At 31.8% G+C, this 27,286-nt stretch overlaps 1 protein-coding gene across 1 annotated transcript; it reads left to right on the top strand.

Annotated features, from left to right (window-relative positions):
* The first annotated feature begins 296 nt into the window (after positions 1–296).
* Positions 297–27,286, top strand: LOC143250322 (CBY1-interacting BAR domain-containing protein 1-A-like). Its single transcript, XM_076500774.1, has 10 exons — positions 297–716; positions 3,876–4,125; positions 4,797–4,865; positions 13,037–13,138; positions 14,745–14,780; positions 14,863–14,955; positions 18,761–18,865; positions 22,088–22,201; positions 23,434–23,701; positions 25,132–27,286. Exons 1-10 carry the CDS (start codon positions 700–702, stop codon positions 25,170–25,172), a joined length of 1,095 nt encoding a protein of 364 aa, XP_076356889.1. The 5' UTR covers positions 297–699; the 3' UTR covers positions 25,173–27,286.

Raw genomic sequence — 27,286 nt, 5'->3', positions numbered from 1 at the left:
TAGCTTACAATTAGTGATGGTAACTGACAAAATATTAGGTTTGCCGTAAAAATAAAATTATTTGTGTAAAAGTTTGGTATTCATTAGCTTTTTTACAAATCTATTTCACATTATTTGTTTATCTTTTTTTTTTCTAATTTCAAGAGGAAAGTAATACAGTGGGAAATGTTAAGAAACGTATAAATTTAATGATAAAAGAAGTATTTTTCAGGATTTCATGGATTATTTCCATGTATATAAATGTGTTGACCGATACATTTTGTTTTGTTTTTGAAAAAAAAAAAAATGTAGTGGGATTATGGGTATTTTCTTCAATCAGGAGTTAATGTTACACTTATCGTTGTCATGGTTGCGACAACGAAACACTTTAATTTTAAAGCTGCACTTGAAACCGAAACAAAGAAGGCTTTTGTGTGTTATTTATTCGTATATTACTAAAGATATGTTATATGTATACTAATATCTACTAAAGTTCAAAGTTGACAAAAAAATAGGATTGCGATTGCTTTTTGTTTATGTTAGAATTTAGGATTTAATTAATTTTTTTAAACTTCACATGAAACATAGCGAAGAGTATTATTTGTGAGTTAACGTAGAATATAAACTGTGGTAGCGTAAAGGTACAGTTACTGGTAACTAACATTAGGCCTGAATCAGTATAATAAATTGTGAGCTGGTGGTGGTGCTTGCTTTGAAGCCATGGATTTTAAGTCGAGGTAAGCCTGACGTTAAACGAATAAAGATATTTCTTATTGACTATAGAAAACAACTGCTTGATAGTTTCGGTAATTCGTAGAATGAGAATTACTTAAACTTTTAGATTTGTGTTTTGTTTCAGTTTTGTAAATTCTGAGCTTGTGTGTTTCAATGGAATGCTATAAAAATGAGATAAGTTTGTAAGTGAGTGACTAACATCGTTTATAAGGTTAGGCTTATAGATTCGTGAGCTTATGTTAAAAGAAGTTGAACTCTTTAATTTTAGTTAAGTTGATTTTGTATAGTATATTTTATCAGATAATTCAAAAGAACGTGCCCATTGCTAGGGGTTGTTACAACATTGGTATCAGGAGTCAAATTATTTTGGTAAAATTAAAATAAAATCAGCAGTTAAGTTCAAGATGATGGCTTATGCTCAAAAGTGTGACTAAAATTTGCTGGAAATATTGAAATAGTGGAAAGAGACAGCAGTTTAGCAGAAAGAGATAAAGTTGAAAGACAATAAAAAAGGAGGGAGACAAGAAATTGAGAGAAATTACAAGAATATGATGTAGTATTTGCAGAAGACTTACAAACAAAAATAAATTTGACCAAAGAGAAGATTTAGGAACAAATAGAAAATGTATTTAAGATTTTAACAACAAAATTAAAAAAATACAAAAGGATGCCAGTGAAATAGAATGATTATGACAACAAGGTCAAAGGAATAGAAGGATGTCAATGGAATAAATAGAAAGTACAAAACATCATCAGTGAGTGAAAAAAGAAGTAGGAAAATATGTCAATGCCAGGATAAAATATCTAAGAGCTAAATTAGCAAATGTAAAAGCAAATCGGCCAAACATCTGCTCAAGCATTCTAATCTCATATACTATTGACTGTGAAACATGGAATAGGAGAACCCATTTTGTTTACATGTTACCACTATTGATGTTCACAAGACTTACCTAAGTTACTACAGCTGTATTACTATTGCATTAATGTACACAGTTTAACAGGCCAGTTTAATAACATTATCCAATTGAGAAGCCAACAGACTATGATGGAAAGGTGTAATGGGGGCCATATCAATCATAGTTTGAAATAAATTCCAATGAGAAATGTTGTATTTCTACATAACAACCTATTCTTATTTTATGCTTATTTAAAAGAAACAGCTTTAATAATATTAAGCAACCTTCCAACAGAAAGCCATAACAAGTATCATGCAGTAGTGGTGCATTATTAAGTAGATTTGAAGTGTCACACCAAAAAGAAGTTTATAAACCAATGTTTAGGAGCAGAAGTAGGAGAAGGAAAGAAAAACATTAACTGAACTTGTTTAATATGTGGAAAAACTTTCCCAGTTGTTGTACCTGAATGCCTCAAATCAAATGATTGGCTCACATGACCAGTTTGTTGATGTTATAGTAGACAAGGATATGTAAATTCAGGCTAAAGTAAAGTGGATGTATATCTTTATGGAAAACTGTTTAGTCAAGTTGCAGAAAAACAACAAAGTATTATGGAAACATCACATATTGATGGAAGTCCAGAAGAAAGCAAAGGATTAATTAGGTAAATAATGATTAAAAACAGAAGAAGAAGACTTCAAGGCAGTAAGTGTGTCAGTTACAATTTCCAGGAACTGTAAATAAAAGCCTTTAATTAGACAGGTGTTTATCCAGGATAGAAGTATTAAACCACAGCTGGGATGGGAGTTGCTTAATTTACGACGTAAAAAAGACACACTGCCAGAAACTGAAAACAGAACTTCAGCAAATAACTTTTTCCAGAGGATGACAGGAAAAGGAAAATGCCAAAAATGTGGAAAGATGGACACTATGTATGAGACTGTGATTAATGAGATGTTGATAATGAACCAAGGAGGTGAAATTCTGAAAATGACAATAATCTATTTGGCCCAGCTGTGGTAAGGATTGCATTACTTATAAAACATTCTGCAGGTTTACTGATGGGAAGTTTTGCAATATGTTGATTTACACTGGTTCTACTGATTAACCTGATCTGCTGATGAAAGGTAGGAAATTGCCATCAGACATAAAGTATGATGGTGAGTTGATGCAAGTTCCAGCTGAAGGATATTTGGAAGTCACTGTTACTGTGGAAAGCTTTGTTATGCAGCATGATGTTTGGGTAATTGGGTGGCACAGAGAGAAAATGCACATTGGGATTAGACTTCATAAGGAAACATTTTTCATTAGCTTTGAACATTATTACAGTCTATTTACATTCAGGACATCCATATGCACTACACAACAATTACTCCAGAAGATGGACTTCTGGTTACAACAGAATATAGACACAAGGTAATGAATGAAACTAACCAAATGTGTAAAAGAACATAATCCAAGAAGTCAGATGTTCCAAACCATAGGTCATTAAATATGACAATCTTTGAAACTTTTTGGTGGGAAAATGGTTAGTTTCAAAGAATAATTCAACTCAAGTAAATCAAACTGCTGAAGAGTCAAAGGTATCTGTTGAGACTACTTTCATAGTATTGCTAGTGATTCATCCATTAGTGGATTTACTTAAACACCTGTCTGGAAGGAACTATACCAGTATCAAAGAAAGCACTGAAAATTAAACCATAAAAATATTTTCTAGATACATATGATAGCAAGTAAGTATTGCTATTTGTGAAGTTAAGCCTATTGCTTGGTGAATCTGTAAAACTTTCAGTAGAAATAAATACTTCTTTGTTTACCAGACTGAACTTTGCATTTGTTTTACTAAATTTAAAAAAAGAACAACCTACCAACAGGAACTAATACAATATTATACGAGTAACTAATGGAGGTTTTTATAGTTTTGCAATGTCAAATTGTTGCAGACTGGAATGATTCATAAGAATTGAAATATTTTAGCTGTTTTTCCATATTCAGGATGTAGAAAAAGAGGTCTAAGAAAATAATAGCAATTAAAAGTCTGCCATTTTGAGGTTTTTTAAAAGCATGAGTGTCTTTTATTAAAGGTTGTGATTATCGGTTGTAAGAAAGATGTATCTTAAGTTTTTAAAATAAGTATACTAACATTTTCATAAAGTAGGGCACATACATTTAACAAAATTTGATATACCTACTGATGCTTCTAATTATACATCAAAAAGAAAGTTCTTCTCTATGGGCAGTAATTTAGAAATTAATGGTTTTAAGTATTTTTAGTGACAGACAAAGCCGATTCTTTCAAGAAAGAATTAACACATTGGAGAAGAACATGGCAGACTTGTGTTCTCAATTTGCAAGTTATGTGAGAAAAATGGCAAGACTCAGGGATAATGGAGATTGTTTAGCAAGAAGTGTTTTGAAGTTTTCTGAGAGTGAAAACTTGAATCTGACACTGAGAAACAGTTTGATGTGTTTTGCAGATGAACTCTCATGCATTCAAGATTATAGAGAGGCAGAAGTAAGTGTTTGTAGATCAATGCGATTAAACATGTAATACAAGATCATAAAATAAGCATTATGGACATTATTACAAATTTTTTTTTATAAATGTATGTTTAATTTTTATTTGAATAATAGTTTTATAAATGGTCTAATTTTCATAGTATTATTAACAGTATTTCTATTTACTGTGCTTTAGATCTATCATGAATCTTTTTAAATGCTCTTCAACAGTTTGTAGATTTAGATATCACTATATTATATAATGTAACATTGCTTAACCTAATAAATTTTAAAATTAATTTTAGTTTTTAAACACTTTCTTGTGAATTACAGAGTTAAATCACACAAATATGTTTATTGTGTTATCACAAGATTTAAAAATATGGTTATAGTTTTCAAACTTTTGTAACTGTTTGTGCATATTTCAGCAAAATTACTTATTAAATATTTTGAGATTCATTTGATACAACTTTTTATGATCTCTATAAAATATTTTGTTTCATTTATCAAATGGTAATACATAGTACATTAATGTGTTCATCACATGATTTGTATTTTTAGTAAACTAATTATGGATATTTTGACTATCTGAGAGATATTTAAACAAGTATTTTTATTTTATGTTGTAATAAAATTAATTGTCTAATGATTCAAAATATTTAGTAATTGGATGTTGCATTCATATAGGTTCGTCGTCTTGAAGTCAGAGTTGTTGAACAGCTGTCAGCTTATGGAACAATTTGTAAACATGCTAGAGTAAGTGCAGAAAAAAATGAGCCTTAATACTGTTTTACATTCCAATTCTATCTGTACCTGTACCTAACAGGCACTGTGAAATGACTGTGATAGTTTCATTATATAGTGTGTTTTACAATGTGTAACAAAATTAAAGTGTTATTTTACAATCATTGTTATGGTTACTACTAGTACAGAAAATAATCCATCTCATGATGGCAGCAGTTAGAAACTAATTAGTAATTAGTAGTTAGTGGTTTTCTTATTGTAAAGCATCGCAATGGGCTATCTGCACTATTTCTACCACTGGTAATCAAATCCTGGATTTTGGTATTGTAAGTTTGGAAATTTACCATTGATCTAGCAGGGGATAAGTGGTGCTACTTGCACACACACACACATATATTAGGGTGCGTCAAAAAACAAAAAGTTGTGACACTCAGTCGCTCGCTTATAATTTGATTCCATTCAATGAAAAAAATATACTAGTGTAAAAATCAATCCAATACATTAATATTTAGGGGTTGCGCAATGCGCACAAAATAACAATGTGCTTCCGGAACCAAACGAAAAGTTGGCATTAGTGAAAGGCTAGCTTCAGCTTTAGACAGAACCCAGATCAGTGACCGAAAAGCCGCGCAAATTTTGCTTCCTTTTGCAGCTCATATTGGATATAATATCGAGGATCTTGCCATTATCTCAAGTTCCATAAGGAGGAAACGAATTACTAACCGTACTCTTCTAGCAGCTGAATTGAAGGAAAGTTTTTCTCCAAACGTTCCTTTGACATTACATTGGGATGGTAAGCTGATGCCTGACTTGGTTGGCAGAGAGAAGATGGAACGTTTGGCAATTTTAGTTTCAGGTGAAGGTGTAGAGAAGATTCTTTCAGTGCCCAAGATTGATAGTGGGGATGCAAATTCAGTAGCTTCTGAGATTGGATCAGTTTTAGTAGAATGGAATGTAAAAGACAGAATTAAATTGCTTTGCTTTGACACCACAGCGACCAATACAGGATCCAAATCTGGCGTCTGTCTGAGGATTGAAATGTTACTTGAACGTGAGCTCTTGCACCTTGCCTGTAGACATCAAATTTTGGAGATTCTTCTGAGTGCTGTATCTCTCATGATAGAGACATCAAAAAGTCCAGATATTATTTTGTTTTTAAACTTTAGAGATTGTTGGCCTAAAATTAATGAAACTAAGTACATAACAGCAGTAGAAGCAATGCCACTCCGAATACAGCCTTGGAAGGATGATATTATTCAATTTTGTCAGAATCTCCTTCAATCTCATCAACCACTGGACGATTATAAAGAGCTCTTGGAATTAGCTGTCATTTTTCTTGGATCTCTTCCACACAGACGTTCTTCAGTTTCTTTCCGTACTTGTGGTGCTGTACATCGTGCACGTTGGATGGCTCGAGCAATATATTCTCTAAAAATTTGGATGTTCCAAGAGGAGTTTGGTAGACTGCAACCACGGCCTGCTTCATCTCGTGTTTCATTTGACGCACATTTCTGCAGCAAACTTGGTGATTTGTGTGTCTTTATAACTAAACATTACTTGCTCTCATGGTTTACAGCTAAGGATGCTTCCGTGGCAGCTTGAAGGGACCTTACACTACTCAAGGAACTTGCATTGCATGAAAATCATATGATTAAGGAAGTTGGTACAAAGGCAATGAATCGGCATTTATGGTATTTATCTGAGGTTGCAGTTGGGCTTGCGCTCTTTGATGATGGTGTAACGAATAGCGACAAACTCAAGATGGTCTCAAATATGAATACCGTGAAAGGATCTCCTAGGCCAACTCCACGTTTAACTGTTGATGCTGCAAGCAATGCTGTTTCAGAAAACTTCCAGATTTTTTACCTTGGCAACGAAGAAAATTTTCTACCATCTGGATATTAGTAGCGCATTTTATCATTACCACTGAAAGAGTGGAGCGCCTCCGAAGAGTACAAACAAGGAAAGGACAGAGTAAAGAAACTTTTTGTGACAAATGGTGCAGCTGAAAGAGGAGTAGCTTTAATTCAACAGTTTACAGCAAAGGGCCGCACCAAGAATGAAGATCAATTTCAGTATATGATTCAGGTGGTAGAAGAACATTGGCAAACATAATGCGAAGGGGGCAGGCAAGATAAAACGTCAATGAAATAAATTTTTCTTTCAAGTTTTTATGTTTTTGGTAATTGTATAATCAATAAATATTAAATAATTTCTTTAAATAATTTAATTACCATTAACAATGTAATGTAGGGTAAATTTAAGGAAAATAGTGAACTTTGCGAGGGATGCGCTGCCCCTAAATACTTCGCGATTGAAATGAAACTTTGTCTATGTTCTTTTCTCATGTAGTGGCACAACTGAGCAACTGAGCAAAAAAATTGGTACATTTTAATTTTTATCCTTTATCCGCTGACTATTAGGATATATAGTTCCTAATATATATATGTGTGTGTGTGTGTGTATATATATATATATATATATAGAGAGAGAGAGATTAAAATTACTTACTGATGAATAATGAAGGGATTGTATGAGGCTGCAAATAACCATGAAAATGATTTATATCTGACTACAACAACCTGGTGAAATGTGCTTAGTGTTTGTGTGTTTGTAACTTATGTTTTAATTTCTATCTCAAGTTGATAATGTCTATGTAATTGTTATTAAAGTTTTTGAAATACAAAAGTTTATTCTACATGCTTTTAACTGACTTCAAACGATAAATACATTTCAGTTTTAATCAAATATTGCTACTTTTGTAATAGAAAAACTAGTATTAAGGGTGTGCAGTAGTGAAAAAGTTAAGGTTGTAGAGACAGGTTATTTTATTGTGAACAGTAGACTTGTTTAAAAATACTTAATATGGTTCATTTGTAGTGTATTTTATTGAACTTTAAATTCCATTCCTCATTGCAGTGTGATATTCAACATTTATACACTTGACATTTCAAATGAAATGACCTACTTCCCATTATTACCATAATTTTATAATTTTCAAGCACAAGGAAAGGAAAGACTTTAACTAAACATACTAAGTTGGAAGTTGTAAATCAGAAAAGGTGCTTAAAAAGTATAAAGAATTCCTTCAGGTGTTTAAGGACAAAGACAAACATATAGCCCTTTTGGGTGCACTATTAAGCTAGATATGGTAATAAATTATTCAACAGGAACAAAGGCTTTTAAATGAAAGATTATCAGGGGTATGCTTAGGGTAACAGGTGGGATAGAGATGGTCTACACTTAGTCAGATTAGGTGGTAGGATGTTTGGTGAAACTAAAGATATTGATTAAAACAGTGTAATGTAAACTTACATAGTTGTGAGATAGCTTTGGAAATTAAGAGTAAAGAAATTAATAGGATAGGTTGAACAGTGAGGAGTTCAGAAGCACTACTCACCTTTCCACAGAACTAAGAGTTGTTACTTCATGGTTCTGTCATGAAGGTATCCTTCTGAGTGTGATCCTACAATAATAAACAAAAACTAAAAAAATCTGTTTGGTAAAGTGTAAGGCAGTGATGTTCTGCTGGCATCAATCAGTGCTTCCCAAACTGTGTGGGGATATCAAAAGTGTCTCACAAGGCAAAAAAACTTGAGAAATACTGGTGTAGATGACATGTGGTCCTCCCATTGTATGCTCCATCTCTGTACAGTTGGCTTTGGAGATTGATGCTGCACCCAGCTTCTTACAGTTGTATCTGGTGGGTGCAGCTGCATATAGTTGGTTGAGGTAATCCCATTCCATGTGATGGGACTCAGAAGCTTGTGATGAGTTCCAGTTCTATGGCCCAGTCTAAGTGGATGAAGTTGCACATGTCTACTAATAAATATGCTCCATCTCTTTGTGGTGGGTCCTGATGATTGATGTTGTTCATGGCTTCTGTGTAGTTGTATCAGGAGGGTCATGTTGCTTATAATTTATATATATACAGTCTATTTTTGTGTGGTGTAACACAGAGGTTGCTCTGACACTTCAATCTTTGTATAGTCCTATCCAGAGGATGATGTTGCTTTGGAGTTGATCTGTCACATTCTAGTCCACTCTTTTGATTGGGGTCCCTCATTCTACCATCACAGGGATATTGGTTACTTGGGGCTGGTTTTGGATTTAGACCAAACCAATCAACATAAGTCCTCACACATGTTATGTGCATTTTGTTATCCTCATTCAATATGTTCAAGGATCACCAACTTCACCTGATGAGTCCCAGAAGATGATGTGTCCAGATTCTGTGATAATGTTAAGTCAGGTGATTAGTTTCTCCTTATTGTTGCTCTACCTCAAGAAGTGTCTTGGCTTGAGGATAATGTAATGCAGTGGGGTGCTAATATGATTATGTTTGATGTGATCTCCCACCTGAGCACATTTCTTACTGCTACCATATGAATGTTGGGTTCCTGGAAATACAGTTAATTGTGTATTTGTGCATGTGTCCACTTCATAGATCAATTTGGACAGTATATATACTTCTGTTCTACTAAAATTGAGGTGATGATGGTGTAGATTTTCCTTTGCACTACCTTTTCTGCTCATGTATGTAACACCTTTTTCCACAGTGGCTACAGAGTATACCTGACACAGAAGTGATTGGGTCTCCCATGTATGACCCTCTACTATGGGGATAACAATTCTAGAATTTCATCAGATACTTTTGAAAGATGTTTAGTTCTATTCTTTGCACCAGCCCTCTACTTATTCAGTGTGGGATTTGAGCTATATATAAAAGAAGTAGTAAGGTATAATGTACCATATCAGAAGTTGTAATTTTCCTATACTGAAAATGCATTTTCAGTAGGTACTTACCACCTGGACTTGGCACGGCCAGGTAGGTTAAGGCACTTGACTCGTAATCTGAGGGTGACAGGTTCGGATCTTCGTCACACCAAACATGCTCACCCTTTCAGCCATGGGGGCATTATAATGTGATGGTCAATCCCACTATTCATTGGTAAAAGAGTAGCCCAAGAGTAGGCAGTGAGTAATGACTGGTTGCTTTCCCTCTAGTCTTACACTGCTAAATTAGGGAAGCCTAGTGCAGATAGCCCTCATGTAGCTTTGCACAAAATTCATAAACAAAAGAAACAAACTTACTTCCTTTCACACATCCCTCCCTACATCCTCACTGAACACCAGTTATTCATTTTCTTCCTAAACTCCAAATGATAGTTCAGTAGAATTAAATAGAGGGAGTCACATGTATCAGGAGGGTGTATTGCACTCTATTGGTCTTGGATTGTTACATGATGGTTTATATGGAAGAGACAGTTGAAGGACAATGATCGTGGGGTATGTGCAAGTGCTAGGCTTGTTATGTGTGAAAAAATGTTTTGCATATAGAGGGCAGCATTGAAATATAATAGTTATATACATGGAAAGAAGAAAATACCTATCGAAAATACCTTTTGAGTATAGAAAAATTACAACTTTCATTATTATATCAATGATCAAAGCTACATGCAATGGGTGTATTAATTGTACTAAAAAAATGTATTGTTTTGTGGATCATATCGACTATGAATGAATCCTTGATCCTGACACTATCTGAGGTCTTGATGCTCCATAACATAAGTTGTCTTCTACTATTTCACTGGTAACTGGAGCCATTCTGACAGCTAGTGATGTTACCACCATTGAACACATCGTGATTGGTTCCATTTTAATTTTGGATTCAGGATTCCTGATCACTTGTTTCTGTTGCATCAGTTGAGCCTTTTGATGAGTTGTTGTTGGGTTATTTTTACCATTTGTTTTTGCTTTGGGTTCTTTCTTTTCTGACAAGCAACAGATAACTCCACCCTTTGCTGTTTTGATTACATTAGTGTGTAGATTTCTTTCTCGTCATCTAGCAATTTTGCAAAATATTGGGCTACCTTGCTGCAGAGCCTTCTTCTTCTTTTTTGGTATTCTTGTTTATGTCAATGTGATTTTGTTTCAACTTTATATCAAACCTTAGCAGCAGCATCTTCTCAGACCTTGAGACTCTTATTCTGTGGCTTGTGATTGTTTATCTTTCTTAAGTTTCTATCTCTTGCCTCTTTTTTTCCTGCTTGGTGATCTTCATCTCCTTCTTTGTCTCTCTTTCACCCTCATACATGAAGAGGCGACAGCTCAAGAACAAATATATCAAATTAAGGACTTAAAATGTGTATAATATTAGAATTTGCTTTGTTAATCTGTGGTTTTATGTCAAGTTTTTCATATGCCATGAGAATTAAATAGTTTAATTAAATGTTGAATGTAACTCACTAAAACATCATGATGTATGCTCTTTGGCCTATCCATATTTTGAGCATGTGCACATCAACCTAACAAGCAGTTGGTCACATAGACACATTCACATTCTCTTCAAGAGCATGGGAGTCACCAGTTTCTCATATTTCATGCTATTATCAATTTTTACTTAAGTATGAACTCAAAACAATCACATCAAACATTTATAATTCTGTGAAAATTAAATCTAAAATATCAGAGGAGGTGTTTGGTCAAAACTCCAAAGGTAGGACATGTGATAACAGATATTATTCTCAACATACGATATACCATAAATCAGTACTGAATGCCAAGTACTGTCAGTACTTGTATTGACTATAAATCCTGGTGATAGATTTGTGATAGACTGCCAATCTCCTGTCTACCTGGGAATACCAAAAAGATGAAAGTAAAACTTTAGTGTGTGGTTAAGGACCTGCTTCACAGCTTCCACTGCAGTGAAGATACAGCTTCCTCCAAATGATACAAAATATATAAGAGGATTGAAAAGAGGAAGTTAAGTGTGGAAAGAAAGACAGCCCATAAAAAGGCAGTTGAATGACCTAAAGAGCTTCTGTCAAAGGAGTCCACAGATGCACAAAGTGCACAATGCCTCACTTAGCACACTGTGTACAGTTTTGGTATCCTTATCTAAGAATGGATCAGAGGTGTCCCTTGTTGCTTGTAAGATTCAGACATGAGCATTTATAGTATTTCTATGATATTGATCATGGTTTTCTATTCTGATTTTTCAAAATACAAACTGGGGATTTAGGGAAAGGTCAAATAGAATCAGGATATGGGTATTGTGTACCAGTGCATAGCAGTGCTTCTGGAAAGGATATTGACTTAAAGGAAAAGGCTCAGTGAATGGCTACTAGGATGATTCTGGGGATGGAAAAGTTATTTTATGGGGATAGGTTAAGAATTCTTAACTTATTGTTGTGAAAGTTTATCAAGAAATTAATAGGATAAAGGTCTGACTCATTTATTATGTATTCTACAGATAATAGAATGAGAGACATGTTTAAGATTTGGGAAAATACAGACTAGGTTCTGATTAAAGTATTTTTATTTTTCTAACAGCATTGAGTTGTGGAATGAGTCTGTATTATATATGTTAAAAAAAAAAGCATCACTCTTATTCAGATTTAATTTCAAAAGAAAAACATCCTCAGAAAGAAAAACTTAATATTAGTTATTTCAAAATAAAATTAGTAATTCAAGTAGTATCTATATACACACAAACACATATAGATAGTTCATAGTATTTGATGAGACACCAATTGTTTATATAAGTATGTGCGTATGTAACTAAAACTCGTGCATCATATATGGATGGCACCACAAACAAAAATCCATAAAACATTTCACACTTGGGATATTCAAGATTGAGACAATTAGAATAATAACTGTATGTATGCACAACAACAATTTTTTTATAACATAACACAATTTTAAATAAAACATACCTTCCTCACAACAATAACACAACTTTCACTAGGACTGTATGTGAGGGATTTTATAATAGCTTTATTGATGTAATTTTTAAATGGAGTACTGAGAAACTGGAATTCTTAAAAATGTTTTTACGTAAATGGAGCTGCTTTTAATATATAAAAACATTACAGTTTATGAATAAAATTTATGATAATATTTTTGTTTTTGCACATTGAATAATTTTGTTGCATATGTCTAAAGACCACAATCCAACACTTCCCAGATATTTTTCTTAAAATGCTAAATTAAAAAAAAATTTTTTCAGTGAAATATGAATACTATGGTAAGTAATTACAAGCTAGCAAAAATAGCTTTCCATAGGGCAGTGTTTTGCTAGTCCCCAAAATGTTTGTTTTGATAACTATTTGAAGGCTAAGTACCATTTCAAACTTCTGTAGCAACATTTATAAAAAAATTTTGCTTATTTTCAGGATGCTATAAAGTCTGCTTTGTCTATAAAAAGTAAAGAAATCAGTCGCAGACAGCAGCTGGAGAAAATTCAAAGGCGTTCACCCACCAAGTGGCAGGAAGTTGTATCCTTTTTTTTTTAAACTCAGTTTTATGTATGAATAAACTTATTATTCTGGTGTTTTTGATTAAAAAAGTAAAGAAAATGTGTCAAAAATGATGTGTAACTGAAAACATGTTTGAGTGATAAAAAGTGTTATTGCTTTTATATTTCTTTAAGAAAACAAATAGTAATAATGTTTTTAACATTATTTCTTTTATTAAAATCTTATTAACTGGTGATGTCACTATTGTGTCATTAAATATATAATTGTTTTATCTGAAATGAAGAATGTCTAAAATGTGATTAAATCATTGAAAACAAGTTTTCATTTGTAGTTTACCAAAGATCATAAAACTAATATTATCTATGTGATGGAAAAAGTATGTTTTTGGTAATTGAATTATGTGAGCTTATGTCTGTTTTATTCAGAATTGTCCTTTTTCTACCTAATCTTTGTGTTAGCAGTTTTTGTCAGATGGCATTTATAGTTACTGAAAAAAACCTTGCAGTTCTCTCTTTGTCCCTAGAACTGTTGTATTTTAAATAACTAAACAATACACTGAAGTGTTTGCTAAAAACACTTCAGAACAGATTGGTCTGTTTTTCAGAAAAATTCACTGTTCTTTGGTAATACCACAAAAAAATCAGTTTTAGAGAAAAATGTATAAAAAATATTTGTTTTGCAACTTATCATAGAGGACTAACCTTAATTTAGAAGAACAATTTGCTTTTGTGCTTGGACAATGTGTAGCAGTTAAAACTTTATTCCTAACCATTCAACAGTTCAATGTCACCAGGATAAACTTATGGCTGGAGAATTATATCATAACCCCTTCTAGGGAAAGACAGTGATACGGCAAGATTGTTATATTATGTAAAGGTAAAGGACACAATGCTTCAAAGATATATGCCTTCAGTGTTTTTCATGAAAGTGTACAGTTACACAACAGATTACTTGAAACAGTAGTAGGTTCCAAAACCATACATAAGGCCTGTTTGAAGTAGTGAGATAATTTTCTTACTAACTACTTTATGTAAGAAAGAGAGCATTCCAATCCAAAAAGTCATTCTGATGAAGCTGAACATATTTTCTGGCATTAACAAGACAATAAATAAAGATATGAAGTGGACTTAGGATTCCAAATCAAAAACAAATTGCTTTTAATCATATTTCAAGTCAGCAACAGTTTTCATTAGAAATATGGCCCAATAAAAAAGAATATAACAACAATTTTTCTTCACACATCTTTTGGGTCTCCCATTGCATCTGCAGTGAATTTTTGCATCTTTGGTTTGCTTAAATGTGGTCTTGGAAAAGTGAAGTTAATTTTCAGTATTGGCCACATGATAACATTTTTGCACAGAAATTTATAGACTTATATTAAATTTTTGTTTGTGTCCACCTACTAGTGTAAAATCATGAATCTATTACACATCTAGGATTGTTTATTAACCTCATAAAACTGATTGATAAAGGGTAACTGCATTGTGGATTGTAAACCTGTTTGTTGACTGATAAAATCGACCAAACAGTGTGGATAAGATTAAAGCATACAAGATGGATGTGTATGTGTGTGTGTATATATATAATTATTCTTGTATGTTTTTTTTTCTTAACTACATTTCAGTCATTGGTACATATACTTTTTATTATTCTTACAGCTGCAAGTTGATCACAAGTGACATATCTAAGTTATTGCTTTGAAATAGACACAGGCTATCATGAATGGTTTGGTATTTCAATAGATGTTTGCATCAGTGCACGTGCTAATGCTTCCTATTGCAAAGTTGCTGATTACATTACATCAAAGTATCAAAATTATTTCATGTGGAAACTATGTAACTGTATATTATAGTTTAATTATATATTTCCTATATATATGTATATATAATTAATTTTGTTGATGTCTATGTACTTAAACTGATTGATCATTTCCAGTTATCATTAATATTTCAATCTAGTTATCATGCAAAATTATTTTTGGCCCTGTTGTTTTCACAAATGTCAATATAGTTAGGGCAATATTTATGTAACACAAGCTGTTTTTTCATGTATAAAGAGCTACTTTATACAGTTTTATCATAAGAAGGTACCTCATGTTTTAATTATTACATGTAAAAAGTGTTTATTTAAAATGTTTGAATATACTGTGCTAGTATTGTTTTCTGTAAGTGATACAATATTTAGAATTTCTGTTAAATCTATTTTACAATTTATTTTATATAGTGTGTTTTAAAAGAAAAGGCTGTTCATTGAAGACCAGTTTAAAAGAAAGCTTGTAAAACTTCAAATTATTGTATTGTATAATTCATGTGCCAAGAAAGAAATCAAAGCAAATGAATGTTTTCTTTTTTCACTCATTAATAAATTTCTTATTGTACAGTTGAGATTTAGAAAAGAAACTGAATTATTGAAATTTATGCAGAAAATATCAGCTAAAAACTAGTAACTTATTACAAAGTATTAATGTTATTTTAAATATTAATCACTGAAAACAACTACAATGCCACAGTTGTATATTCTTATAAATGTAGTTTTTTGCTTGTTTCAAGACAGAAGCATTCATTAAAATTGTCATTTGAAAATATTAAATTTTAGTTTTATGTATTTTATAGCAATTTCTGATGGGTTTTACATTTCATAGCACAAAGAAACAAATACTTTAAATGCTGATACAGTATCTTACCTCTTCTCATAAAATTGCTTCTCCAAACTCTTACTGCCCTCTGCATGCATGAATCTACCTTCATCAGTAGCTTCGATACTCTTACCTAGCCTCAAATGTTTTCATGTGAGGAAGCTGTGTGATAGCATGTGATAACTCTCCACCAATAGATGCATTACACAACTCTCAGCACGGCTCATTCCTTCAATGTAACTTAACCAAAAATCACTTCTTGATTGACAGTCATGATGGTTAGGTGTGTTTTTTGCTTATGCATTACTTTTCAGAATTTTTAAACACTTCATTGTTTTCTCTGCGTGTACATAGATTTTATTTACATTTGCTGCACTCGTGTTCTGAAATTTTAGTTCATACATGTTAGTATTTTGTTGTTGTTTTTTTTCAATACATAATTCTTTGGAGCTCTCTGTTTGGACTTTTATCTTTCCACTCTTAGTTGAAATGCTTTTGGATTTTCCTGTTACTACTGTTACCATTGCTGTTTTTACTACAATTAGCCATACTTTAAAACAAATTGTTGGCAGAAAATGTTATGGTCTTAGTTTACCAGGAAACTTCATGTTGGCTTTTGATTTGCCTGTAGATTCTCCTCTTATGCCTTGTTTAGGGTTACCTGAACATGAGGACATAAATTCTGAAAGCCTAATTCCTTCCCCTTCCTGCATCACAAGGTCAAATTTAGCTCCAGTGGCAGACCTTCCTCTTCTTTCCTGGAGTTAATAAACCAGGTATGTTACATTTTGTCTTTTCCACTGTTTGGGATTTTTTCACCACAGCCCTTGGGTTCTTTCTGAAGGGCTCATTCTTTGTTCCAATTTACATCCTCCTTGTCCCTTCATTCCATGTCCTTCCCAATGCATTTATTTCATATTTTCTTCATCTTAAGACCATTTCTTGCTCTGCAGGTTACTGTCTACCTTTTTTTTCAGTATCTTGAGCTACACAGTTTTCTTCTTTATAGGGGCTTTTCTTCCGTATATGGACCCTAATCTATGACAAATGTTGCCTAACCAGGGTATACTTATTCTTAAACCCACACCATATGATAATTCAAGTCAATGAAACCAACAGTAGAGATGGGGTATTATGGGGTTTGTAGGTTTTTCCTGGTATTTTGTATCATAAATATGTTTGACCCAGACCTTAAACTCATGAACTGACATGAATAAAGCAGAAGGGAATTGCTGCTTTTTCATTTGACTGAGTCAAGCATGATTTGCTTTTCAAAATAACCTGTTACACTGTCTCTGTTGCTGAATTCCTCCAGACTCTCCAATGTATTGTTTTACCCTCTCCTTCCAGAGGAGAACAGGAGTCCTTACCATTTACCAGCTTTTAGCCACTGAGGTGGTGGATCATGGAGACTTTTTCCTGAGTGTTCTGAATCCCACTTAGATGAGAGTAACATAGTGGTGTTCTGCCAGTGTAAGTGGTGTATAGACACTCCTACCACAGACTTGATGTATTATTCCAGGTGCCACCTGGTTATGCATTGGATAATTTCTGCCAAATTGCAATTCACTCTTCTGGCTGGACACTTTTTCTCTTACTATCACTTGAACGCTAGTTCCCTGTGGGGTACTAATGTTGGCTGAAGTGGCCATGATACTCTTCTTTTACTGCTGACTGAATAATTCATTCTCAATGCTTCCTGGTTCTGGACTGGAGCTGAACTGCCACATTGCTATCTGAATTCCTACCGTTGTTTGGATATCGGTTCCCAGGGTACTGGTGTTAGTTGTTTAGGATGTGCTCACTTGATGATGCGAGTCCAAGGAATGGAAAATCTTCTTCCACATCAGTCTCTGTGACAGAGGTAAATGGTAGAGGAGCCAAATATTCCTATTAATGTTCTGTTGGTGTTGGTTGAGATTGAACTCTCCCTTGTGGTCTGCTGCAGCCTAGTCACTCTACATCAGAGATTCCTTATTTTATATGGTCTGTCCTATGTTTCTGCCCTTATTGTGAACACATCATTTTCATGGGTGAAAAATATACTCAGCTCAGAAATGGTGTGACCTCCAACAGGACTGTCTTACTCTTTATTCACACAGTTGGGTTTTTGTGGGTATTTTCTGAAGGGGGCTCATCTAGGACATTTTACATTAGTCCCTCCATCAGGTTAATGGGGGATTTTAGCAACTCTGTTAGAAGAGTTAAGATATCATATTGGAAGTTAACATTTTTCTACACTGAAAATGTATTTCTGATAGATTCTTACCTCTTCTTATGCTTCCTGCTCTTCCTTCCTACATCAGGTGTCTTTTTCCTTTCCTGTTGCTCAATTTTTAAGTGATTTTGAGGTAAACTGCATAGAGCATAGAGGGAATTATGTGTGCTGGGAGTTATGTCAGGTTCCTGTTGGTAGAGGGTTGTTGCATGGGTATTGGTATGCTATCATGCAGCTGTCTTATGTAAAAATATGAGGAGAGGTGGGAGTATCAAAGCTTGTTGTGAGTGAAAATTTGTGCATATAGAGGGGCAGTACAAGTCAGGAAAAGGTATTCTCTGAAAGGAGGTAAAAATCTATCAGAAATAAATTTTCAGTATAAAAAAATGTTAACATTTCTGGACCTATAAAAATATCATCCATAAAAGTTAAATTTTTAAAGAGTGAACTGAAGGGAAAAAAAGTTACAATGAAATTTTGAAATGTAACCAGAAGTGTATAAGCTGCATTAACTACATATAATAATCTCATTGCACAGTTATCCTTTTTAATCAAATTTACGAAGCTTAGGGGACAAATATCAACAAAAGTGTAAATGTAATCACATTAAATCAGTTATTTTTGACAGAAAAACACAGTACAAAATTTAAGTTTCTATGTTTAGTCTTTTTACAGTTAAATAAATATATATAGAAAAAGATTTGAATGGTTCATAATTACAGGTGGGATAAAGTGAAAGTATTGTGACAATCAAAATTTCATTTTTATTAATATTGGTTCTTTATAGGCAGGAAATGAATACCAAAGAGCAGCTTTTGATTCTAACCAATCAGCTAAAGTTCTGGAAGAACAAATGGAAATGTTTGAACACAGTAAAGTTTCCAATATTAAGGTAATTTCATTCAAGTAGTATGTAAAAAGCAGATTTTAAATGTGTATGTTTTTATAGTAAGTAGACCATAGTTATAAATCTGAGGACGTCTTGGACATTGTGAAGTAGAATATATAAATAGTTTTATCTAGTAAGTTGAAAATATCACTTAACTTATACAACATGTACATTTACTCAGACATTCTGTGTTAATTATCTGTTTAGAGGTTGTTATTCAGATAACTTTTCTTTTACTCTGAGGGAGCATTTGGGGGTAAAACTTTTATTACTACACTGCTCACATGAATAAATTAATAACAAAATAATAATATATGGTTGGCAAGTTATGGTTTTATCATCCAGATCTTATGTTTAAAAATATTATAATACTTCTTTAGTTGTTTGAGAAGATGATTTAGTAATCTGCATATGTTATTTATTATAAATAAGTAAACTTATTAAAAGACTATAGGATTTTGTTTCCTTTAATATTGAAATATTTTTGTCAAGATGCATCTTCATCAAGTTAATGGAATTTAACTCACTTTTTTATCACAACTTTTTTATCTCAGATTTGAAGGCAGTAGGATATTATCCCCCATCATCATGCCTTACCATTCTCATCAGGTTTACTTATTTTCACTCTAATAGCTTGCTTTTTTTATGATTGAAATATAATATTTAGATGACTCTTCACTCCATTTCAAATGAAGTGATTTTACTCCTGGTACTTTCAAAGAGATGACTGAAGCAGTTTCATTGTATGGTTTATACTAACTTGAAGGATGATTTGTATAGATAATTTGACATTGCATTCCATCAAATTGAACATCTTGCTTATAACAGTGAAAATGGTTAATGTCTCTTGGAAGATTTTATTTATTGAGTTTTGCATGTGGTGCCAAACCTGCTTATTTCTCTGTATCTGTATCATGTCCTGAATCATCATCATCTGCATTTTTGCCATTTTCCTGGAGTTTCAGTTAAAGTGAACCATGTTTGTTTGTCTTTTATATGTTTTTGTTGGGTCAAACATTGATAGTTTTTTCATAGCTCTTGGATATGGCACTTAAACTGAGTATTAACTTTTCACAGAACTTAAATCCTTGCTGCACAATATCTAAGGGTCTAGTTTACATTACAGGGTTATAAAATATCAATCCTCTCTATATATCTTTTAAGAATGCTCACTACACTTTTTATATGTTGACAGGCCCACAAACTGTTGTGAAAAGCTTATTTATTTATTATCTCTGGATTATTTCCAGTATATTTTTTCTCTCCTTTATATTTTGTTTCCTCATGGAAATTTTTATATGTAAGAAGATGCCTTAACTCTTCCATTTTGAAAGTCAGTGGAAAAGTTTTTCATCAACTGTATATCTTTTGCTTCTATGAATTTCCTTACTCCTTTAGTAATCAATGTAAAAATCTCTATTAGTCTCAAGATAATTCTGATATGGTAGTTAATGATATTAATTTAAAACATTTTTTTTTTAAATTTGGACTGCTATATTAATCTTAAGTCAATGATTTCTTTAATTTTTTATCCTGAGATTCCAATTATAGAAGTTACGCACTTAGAATTACGTATTGATTAACAATTTTAGAACTCAATAATTTTGGTATTTTGTCTTTAATATCACAGGAGTTTTTAATTATATGTATTGCTTTTAATATAAACTTTAACCAAATGTGTGGTTATGACCTCATAAGTATTTGATTAAGTTGTTTTCAGAGTCCAAAGGTGTGTTCCTATAAATGGTTAACAAATATAACACTCTCTTTTCATAACTGTAATAATTATTGTATCTAGGGTTATATACTTTTTTCTGAAGTAATTCTTAACAGCTTCAAATATTATTTTATGTGGAAACTAATGTTTTATCAATAATTTTTTAATGTTATTAAATTCTTTTACTACATACTACCTCCCTTGAAACATACTGTTTAAGATATATATATATATACCAATTTATGTGATATATGGTATGCTTGCCTAAAAACTGAACTGTTATTTTTTGAGTAATAAAAATATGCAACTAAAAGGGTTAGGAATGGAAAATCATAAAGTCCTGAAGTATTTTTACCTTTATGTGTGTTTTTATTATAGCAAAGTCACATCAGGCTATCTGCCATGTCCACTAAGGGCAATAGAACCCATGATTTTAGTGCTGCAAATCCAAATACTTACCACTGTCCTAGCAGGAGACTTTTATCTTGATATGTGTGTGTATATACATATATAATTTTATAGTAATCACGATGGCTTGGACTCGCATCCAACACATGTTGCACACTGGATTAGTGCTCTACCAACTAAGATAAGGTGTTAAAGACACTTCTTAACCATTCTGAATATGTTAATGTTACAAAACATGCTCATCCTCATACAAACTCTGCGTATATCAATGTTTCTCTCTATGTACAAAAATAATTTGCTCATTGTTTGAGATTGAAAGTAGGAGACTGAAACTAAGAAATGGCACTAAGCTCCTCTGCATCAAGTGTTTCCATTTTCAAGTGGAAAATTCATAATACCAAAGGTAGCTTCAGCTTCAGATATATATTTTAAAATAGCTTAATGTGATAGTAAATGAGAGTTTTTCTTTTTACAGTATGCTGTCTGTGAACCATATACTAAATGAGAATCACCAAACACAGCTAGACACTTGGTACATAATGTGTGCTCAAAGATTGATATTAATGGCAGTATTGTTATTTGCATAAAATATAGAGATGAAATAATTTTTATTTAATAATATTTTACTGTAATAAATAATCTTGATAAGAAATAGAGTATTCCAACTTTAATTTTATATGCAAGACAATTCTAATGCTTATGTAATCATCTGTGTTTTTTGCACCAGGACTTTAAACTGTCTTAATAGTAAAAATAAATTATGCAGTTTTTAAAGGTTATTAAGCTTCTAATAAATCATTTAAATACTATATATAATTTATTTAATAACATATTAATCTATTTGTATGTGTAGTGTTGATAAAAAAATCAGTCAGTGCAAGTGTGTGTGTGGTTTTGAATATTGAAGTGCTTAGCATAAAAAGCTTCACTTAGAAAACTACATATTTAGACTTGGCCTTTCAAAGTTTTATTACATTTGAGGTAAGATTTAGCCTTAACAATTTCATGAAGAAAGCTGTGTAATACTTTGAATACTTTAAAACTTTCAATTTGACTAAAAAATCTAAAATAAAGTAATTCTTTATGACTGATTTTTACAGAAGATATTCACTGATTTTGTGAACATTGAACTGCTCTTCCATACTAAAGCTTTGGAAATTTACACAAGAGCTTATAGTTCTCTTCAAAAAATTGATGAAGACCTCGATCTTAAGGTAACAAATATATCATTTTACAGAAATAAGAAATTTGTAAATGTCTAAATTTCAGTGAAAAGTAATGAGTTGAAACTGCTTTAAAGTTAGTGAAATGATATACATTTTTGTTATGAATGTAGAAGAGAAGATACAAAAAATTGAAATTATGAAATCCACATTCATGTACATTTTAACACTCCTACGAAAAGTGGGGCCTAATAGGCCCCAGAGCAACTTGAAAGGTTATTAATATTAGGCTAATAATTTTGTATTTAAATGAAATTGCCATTTAAATCCATTAAGGAATGGATTAACGAGATTCCCACTGTCCCTATCTACTATCTAGCGAAACCACAGCCAGGGGAACGGGCTTGGAGAAATCAGGACTAGAAACGTCTTTTCGTAGGAGTGTTAAATAAACAGCCAATAAGGGACTCAAGCTCAAAATATCCACTATCTAAAATTACCATTCATTGTCTGTGGTAAACTTATGAAGATAGTTACCTTTTATAAAACCAAATTATAAAAATTGAAGGAAAGACATGACCATCTGAGATTTGATTTTATTGTTATTGTGGCAGTAGTTATGTTGTAGTAGTTGATTTGATTTTTATAATAATGCATCATGTGATGTAACTACTGTCCCACAATGAGTTGCAGATGGTGGATGGTAATTTTAGACATGAGTTGTTTGACAGGCACCCATATAATTAATTATTGTTATTATTTTTTCACACATGATGATTGTGAGTAAAGATTCAATATGATAAAGGTATATCATTCTTACTCTATGGGTCCTACTTTCAGGATACCTTTTTACTAAGACATATTTTACCATTCTCACACTATAATTTTTACATTTGTCAGTTTTAAGCCTGGTTGTGTGAAAAGTTACTATTTTACACACACAAAAATATATATATATATGTATATTGCTACTTCAATATGGATTAGTTATGGTTATAAGTGTTTTAAAAATGCAGATCACATCATAATGCTGTTCTATAAATCCAAGTTATTGCAAAGCAGTTCTTCAGTTAACTGAATTTGAAAAAGTCAGTATAGGTACATATTTTATATACTGTGGCAGTTGAAGAATTTAAGTTCTCAAAAATGTATTATTTTATAACTTGTAGGAAGTTAGGAACTGTATCAGTTATTTTATAACTTGTAGGAAGTTAGGAACTGTATCAGTTATTTTATAACTTGTAGGAAGTTAGGAACTGTATCAGTTATTTTATAACTTATAGGAAGTTAGAAACTGTATCAGGGCTTCTCCTCACAAACCACGTCTTGAAACTATTCGTGCCACGTTGCAGTCACAAGAGAGGGTGTCTTCAGTAAATGGCCAATCCCCTGTTTTCTCTAGAAGAACCCAGATAAGAACAGCAAGAAATCATGCATTAAAAGGTGAAAAAATAACACAAGAAACAGATGATGGTGAGCTTGACACAGAAGATTCAGATACAAATGAAAGCAATGCACATTCTGAAGAAGAACCTCAGGGAAGTATATTCCGTAAGAGATATTAATTTCTAATTACAGTACAACAAACTCCGTCCATTCAGTAACTTACATTAAAAGATGACTATTTTTAGTGTGTTCTAATAGAATTTAGCTGTATGTCCAATAAAAAACTGCACACACGCACATATATATATATTTATACTTGTAATTGAGGGACCAGCTAATTGCTTTTTTATATTTTATTGAAAATGATTTATGTATACAAATGAAATCAAAGATGGATCTCAAACAATATTTTCAGTATGATAACTTTGCTAGCAAAGATAGTTTTAGTAATTCTTGAACTAATTTTTCTCCAATATAGTTGTTTTATCACAAAATATTATGAAGCCCTTATTTGAAACATGAATTCATAGGTCATGTGACTTTTGCTCTTTTGTACCAAGTTTCATAATGTACTTAGTAATGTTATAGAAAATAAGTACATAAACATTTTTGGCAATTGAGGAAAGGAGATCTTATGAGTTCTGGGTAATTTTATGGTAACAATTTCATGATATCACATTGTAAAATGTTTGAGGTTATGGGAGAGGCTATTTTTTAGCTCTTAGGTATATATCATTCTATTTTTATTCAGAATTGAGTATCTATTTAAAATTCCAATTTACTGTATCACAACTATTTTCATAATAGGGAGTGGTACCCTATGTTTAAACGTAAAATTATTGATAAGGTAAGGTGTGTTAAAACTGAAAGGTACTGAATATTATGTAAGTAAATAATCACTGTGGAGGGAGAGAGAGAGAAAGAATGAATGATATTTTTGTGGTGAAGTTCTCATAAAAATATTTTTGCTGGGTATCACTTACAATAAAGAAAAAAATTGTACTTTTCATTGTCTTTGTTGGTAGTTAACATTACAGTTTTGCTCATGTTAGTCCAAGCTATTTGACACCTATTTTGTTTTTTAAAAAAAAAGATGTTTTGCATTTAGTATTTTAGAAAATTACTGTGTTTGCCGTTAGAAAACAAAATACTACAGCTAATAGCCATTTGAAAAGTGAAAAATAGGACTTTTGGTGCATACTTAGAAAGGTAGCAGTTAGTATAAAGATCTTAAAATTATATGAGCTAAATAGTAATACTAATACTTCTGTATACTCCTGCAGTAATTTAATGTGTCATTTAAGATAGAAATGTTGATCAAGAAACTATCTCTAAAAAATAGAAAATTAGGAATAACACACAACAATCCCTTTTAGGCATGGTTTATATATATATATATGTTTGAATTTGGATAAATAGGTGCTAGAATCATTATGAATGATAAAATGAGGAGTTTCACTTTTTTTTTTTTATGTAATAATGGAGTTTCCATATCTGAGCCTGTTTCTTATTCATCATTCGTAGGAACAAAAGTTTGATGTGTTCTTTTATATACTTGACAAATGGTATTTTTCTTTATTCATCTTATTATAAAGGAAATGAACACCTGCAGGAGAAAAGACCAAAATTTTGGTAGATATTAGAAACTGGAGTGAATAATACATCTCTAGTATTAATATTTTCAATGCCTACTGTTGTTGAGAATGTGTTACTAATCTTTATATATATATATTTGCATAACATTAATATATCTTTATTTTTGTAGCTTCATTTTATGTGAGCATAATTCCAAATATGTGTAAACATTTCCATGTATAGAATTAATCTCTATACAGTATGATACGTATGAATCTATGTTTATATAATCTCTATTAAGAAATTTTAGTGATATATGTATGAAAATTCAGAGTTGTATTCAAAATATTTAAACTTTATAAAGTAATGGTTGTGCCATATTGATGTATTTGTGTCATTGCTTCCGAAGAGAGACTGTATTAACAATGTAACTCCTACGTGTAATTTCTGACATTATAAATATGATTACAGTGAGCAACCATGAATACTCACGTTTTATTTAACATTGTATATAAGCTTTAGCTTTCAGTTGAGTCAAAAAAATGATTTTTTTTCCAGTGTTTGAAGATGTTTAGTTATACCTGTCTTAAATGATATATTTAAAACAAATTTTCATTATGATTTTTGCAATATGTTGTATTAGTTTCATTTTGGAGGCTACTAAATTATAAAAAAATTTCACTGGATTATGTGCAATTTTTAAATTAAACATGGTTAGTAAATTTCACTACATCTGGATTGGTGATTTTTTTTAAAATTATTATTATTAATGTAACAAATGTAATAAAACTTATTGTATATTTTTACTTCACATCTTTGTTGAGATGGCAATGCTATGATCAAATAACTGTCAGTGGCTCAGCAGTAAGTCTGAATGCTTATACCAATAAAATCTGGGTTTCTTTACATGTGGGTAGCACAGCACAGATAATCCATTGTATAGTTTTGTGTTCAACAACAACCATATAAACTAAATAAAATTATGATTAAAAAATTAAACTTAGGAATAATATGCAAAAAGCCTTTTAGGCATGGTATTATATCAAATACAAACACAACAAACTACTAAAAAATTCTTAGCCCCAACACACACCACCCAAGGTAGCAATTAAAACTCAATTCAAAGATGTGAACAATGAAATATAATTTACACACAAAATAACACATAGATCATGCTACAGAGGCATAAGTGATAGTGATTAGAGATCTTAAAGCATATTTCAGGGACATTAACTTTATTACCAGGCAACAAATTTAAAGTCACAGATGAAAGATTAATAAAGTTAACAATAACAATTTCCTCAATGCTTCCTGCACCATAACTCTGTCTGTATAAAAGTCAGCAAATCTTTTGAAATTTTAAGCATTTGGAACTAATATACAATGATAATTTAAATCTATAACTTCATTAATAGTTGTATTTATACTGTTATCATTTCTGTTAAATACTTCAGTGTGCATTATTTCAAATACATTTTAAGCCATACATATAAAGTCAATCCACTTTCTTTCTCTTTTTATGATTAGCCACAAACTGTGTATGGAAGTGTGTATACAAATGAAGTGTCAACATTTAATTAATTTAAAGTATAAATTAAGAACTTCAGTCTCCATTATGCAGGATATGTAAATAAAAGATTAATTACCTTCTCAGTCTTACTTGTAAAATGGTTAGTCATTTCTCTTTGGTTGAATATCCAGAAACTATTCTTGTATTAAATATTTAATCTATGGTAGCCATGACAGGTATCTATTTTTATTTTATGTTCAATTTATTTTATGTATTATATTACCATGATCATCAATGAATTTATATTTAAAATAGAGTACCACAGTGTTACTTTATTTGAAGATTAATATTTGCAAGATTTGAACATGTTAAAACATTGCTACAAATCTCTGATACCATGAAGTTTAGAAAAAGTCACCATTTTTCAAAGAAAGAAGAGTTCAAGCTAGTGCTTCCTGATTTGTGTCTCACCATCATTTTGTTTTCATTATGTGGTGTTCATTTCGGTTGCAGGAGTTCTGAAGTTATTTCTACATGCACTATGTTTCTTAGGTAAAAGTAAAATTTGTGCTTATTAGTAATGAAAAATATTAAGGCAAAATTATTTGTACTTATGTGGCAGTATTGAATAAAGCAAATCGAATGCTCTGTTTTGTTCACAAAAA

This window comes from Tachypleus tridentatus, chromosome 5 (assembly GCF_004210375.1).
Source record: "Tachypleus tridentatus isolate NWPU-2018 chromosome 5, ASM421037v1, whole genome shotgun sequence".
NCBI lineage: Eukaryota > Metazoa > Arthropoda > Merostomata > Xiphosura > Limulidae > Tachypleus > Tachypleus tridentatus.
Note: the sequence above shows the minus strand (reverse complement) of the source record. Positions and strands in the feature narration are given on the sequence as shown.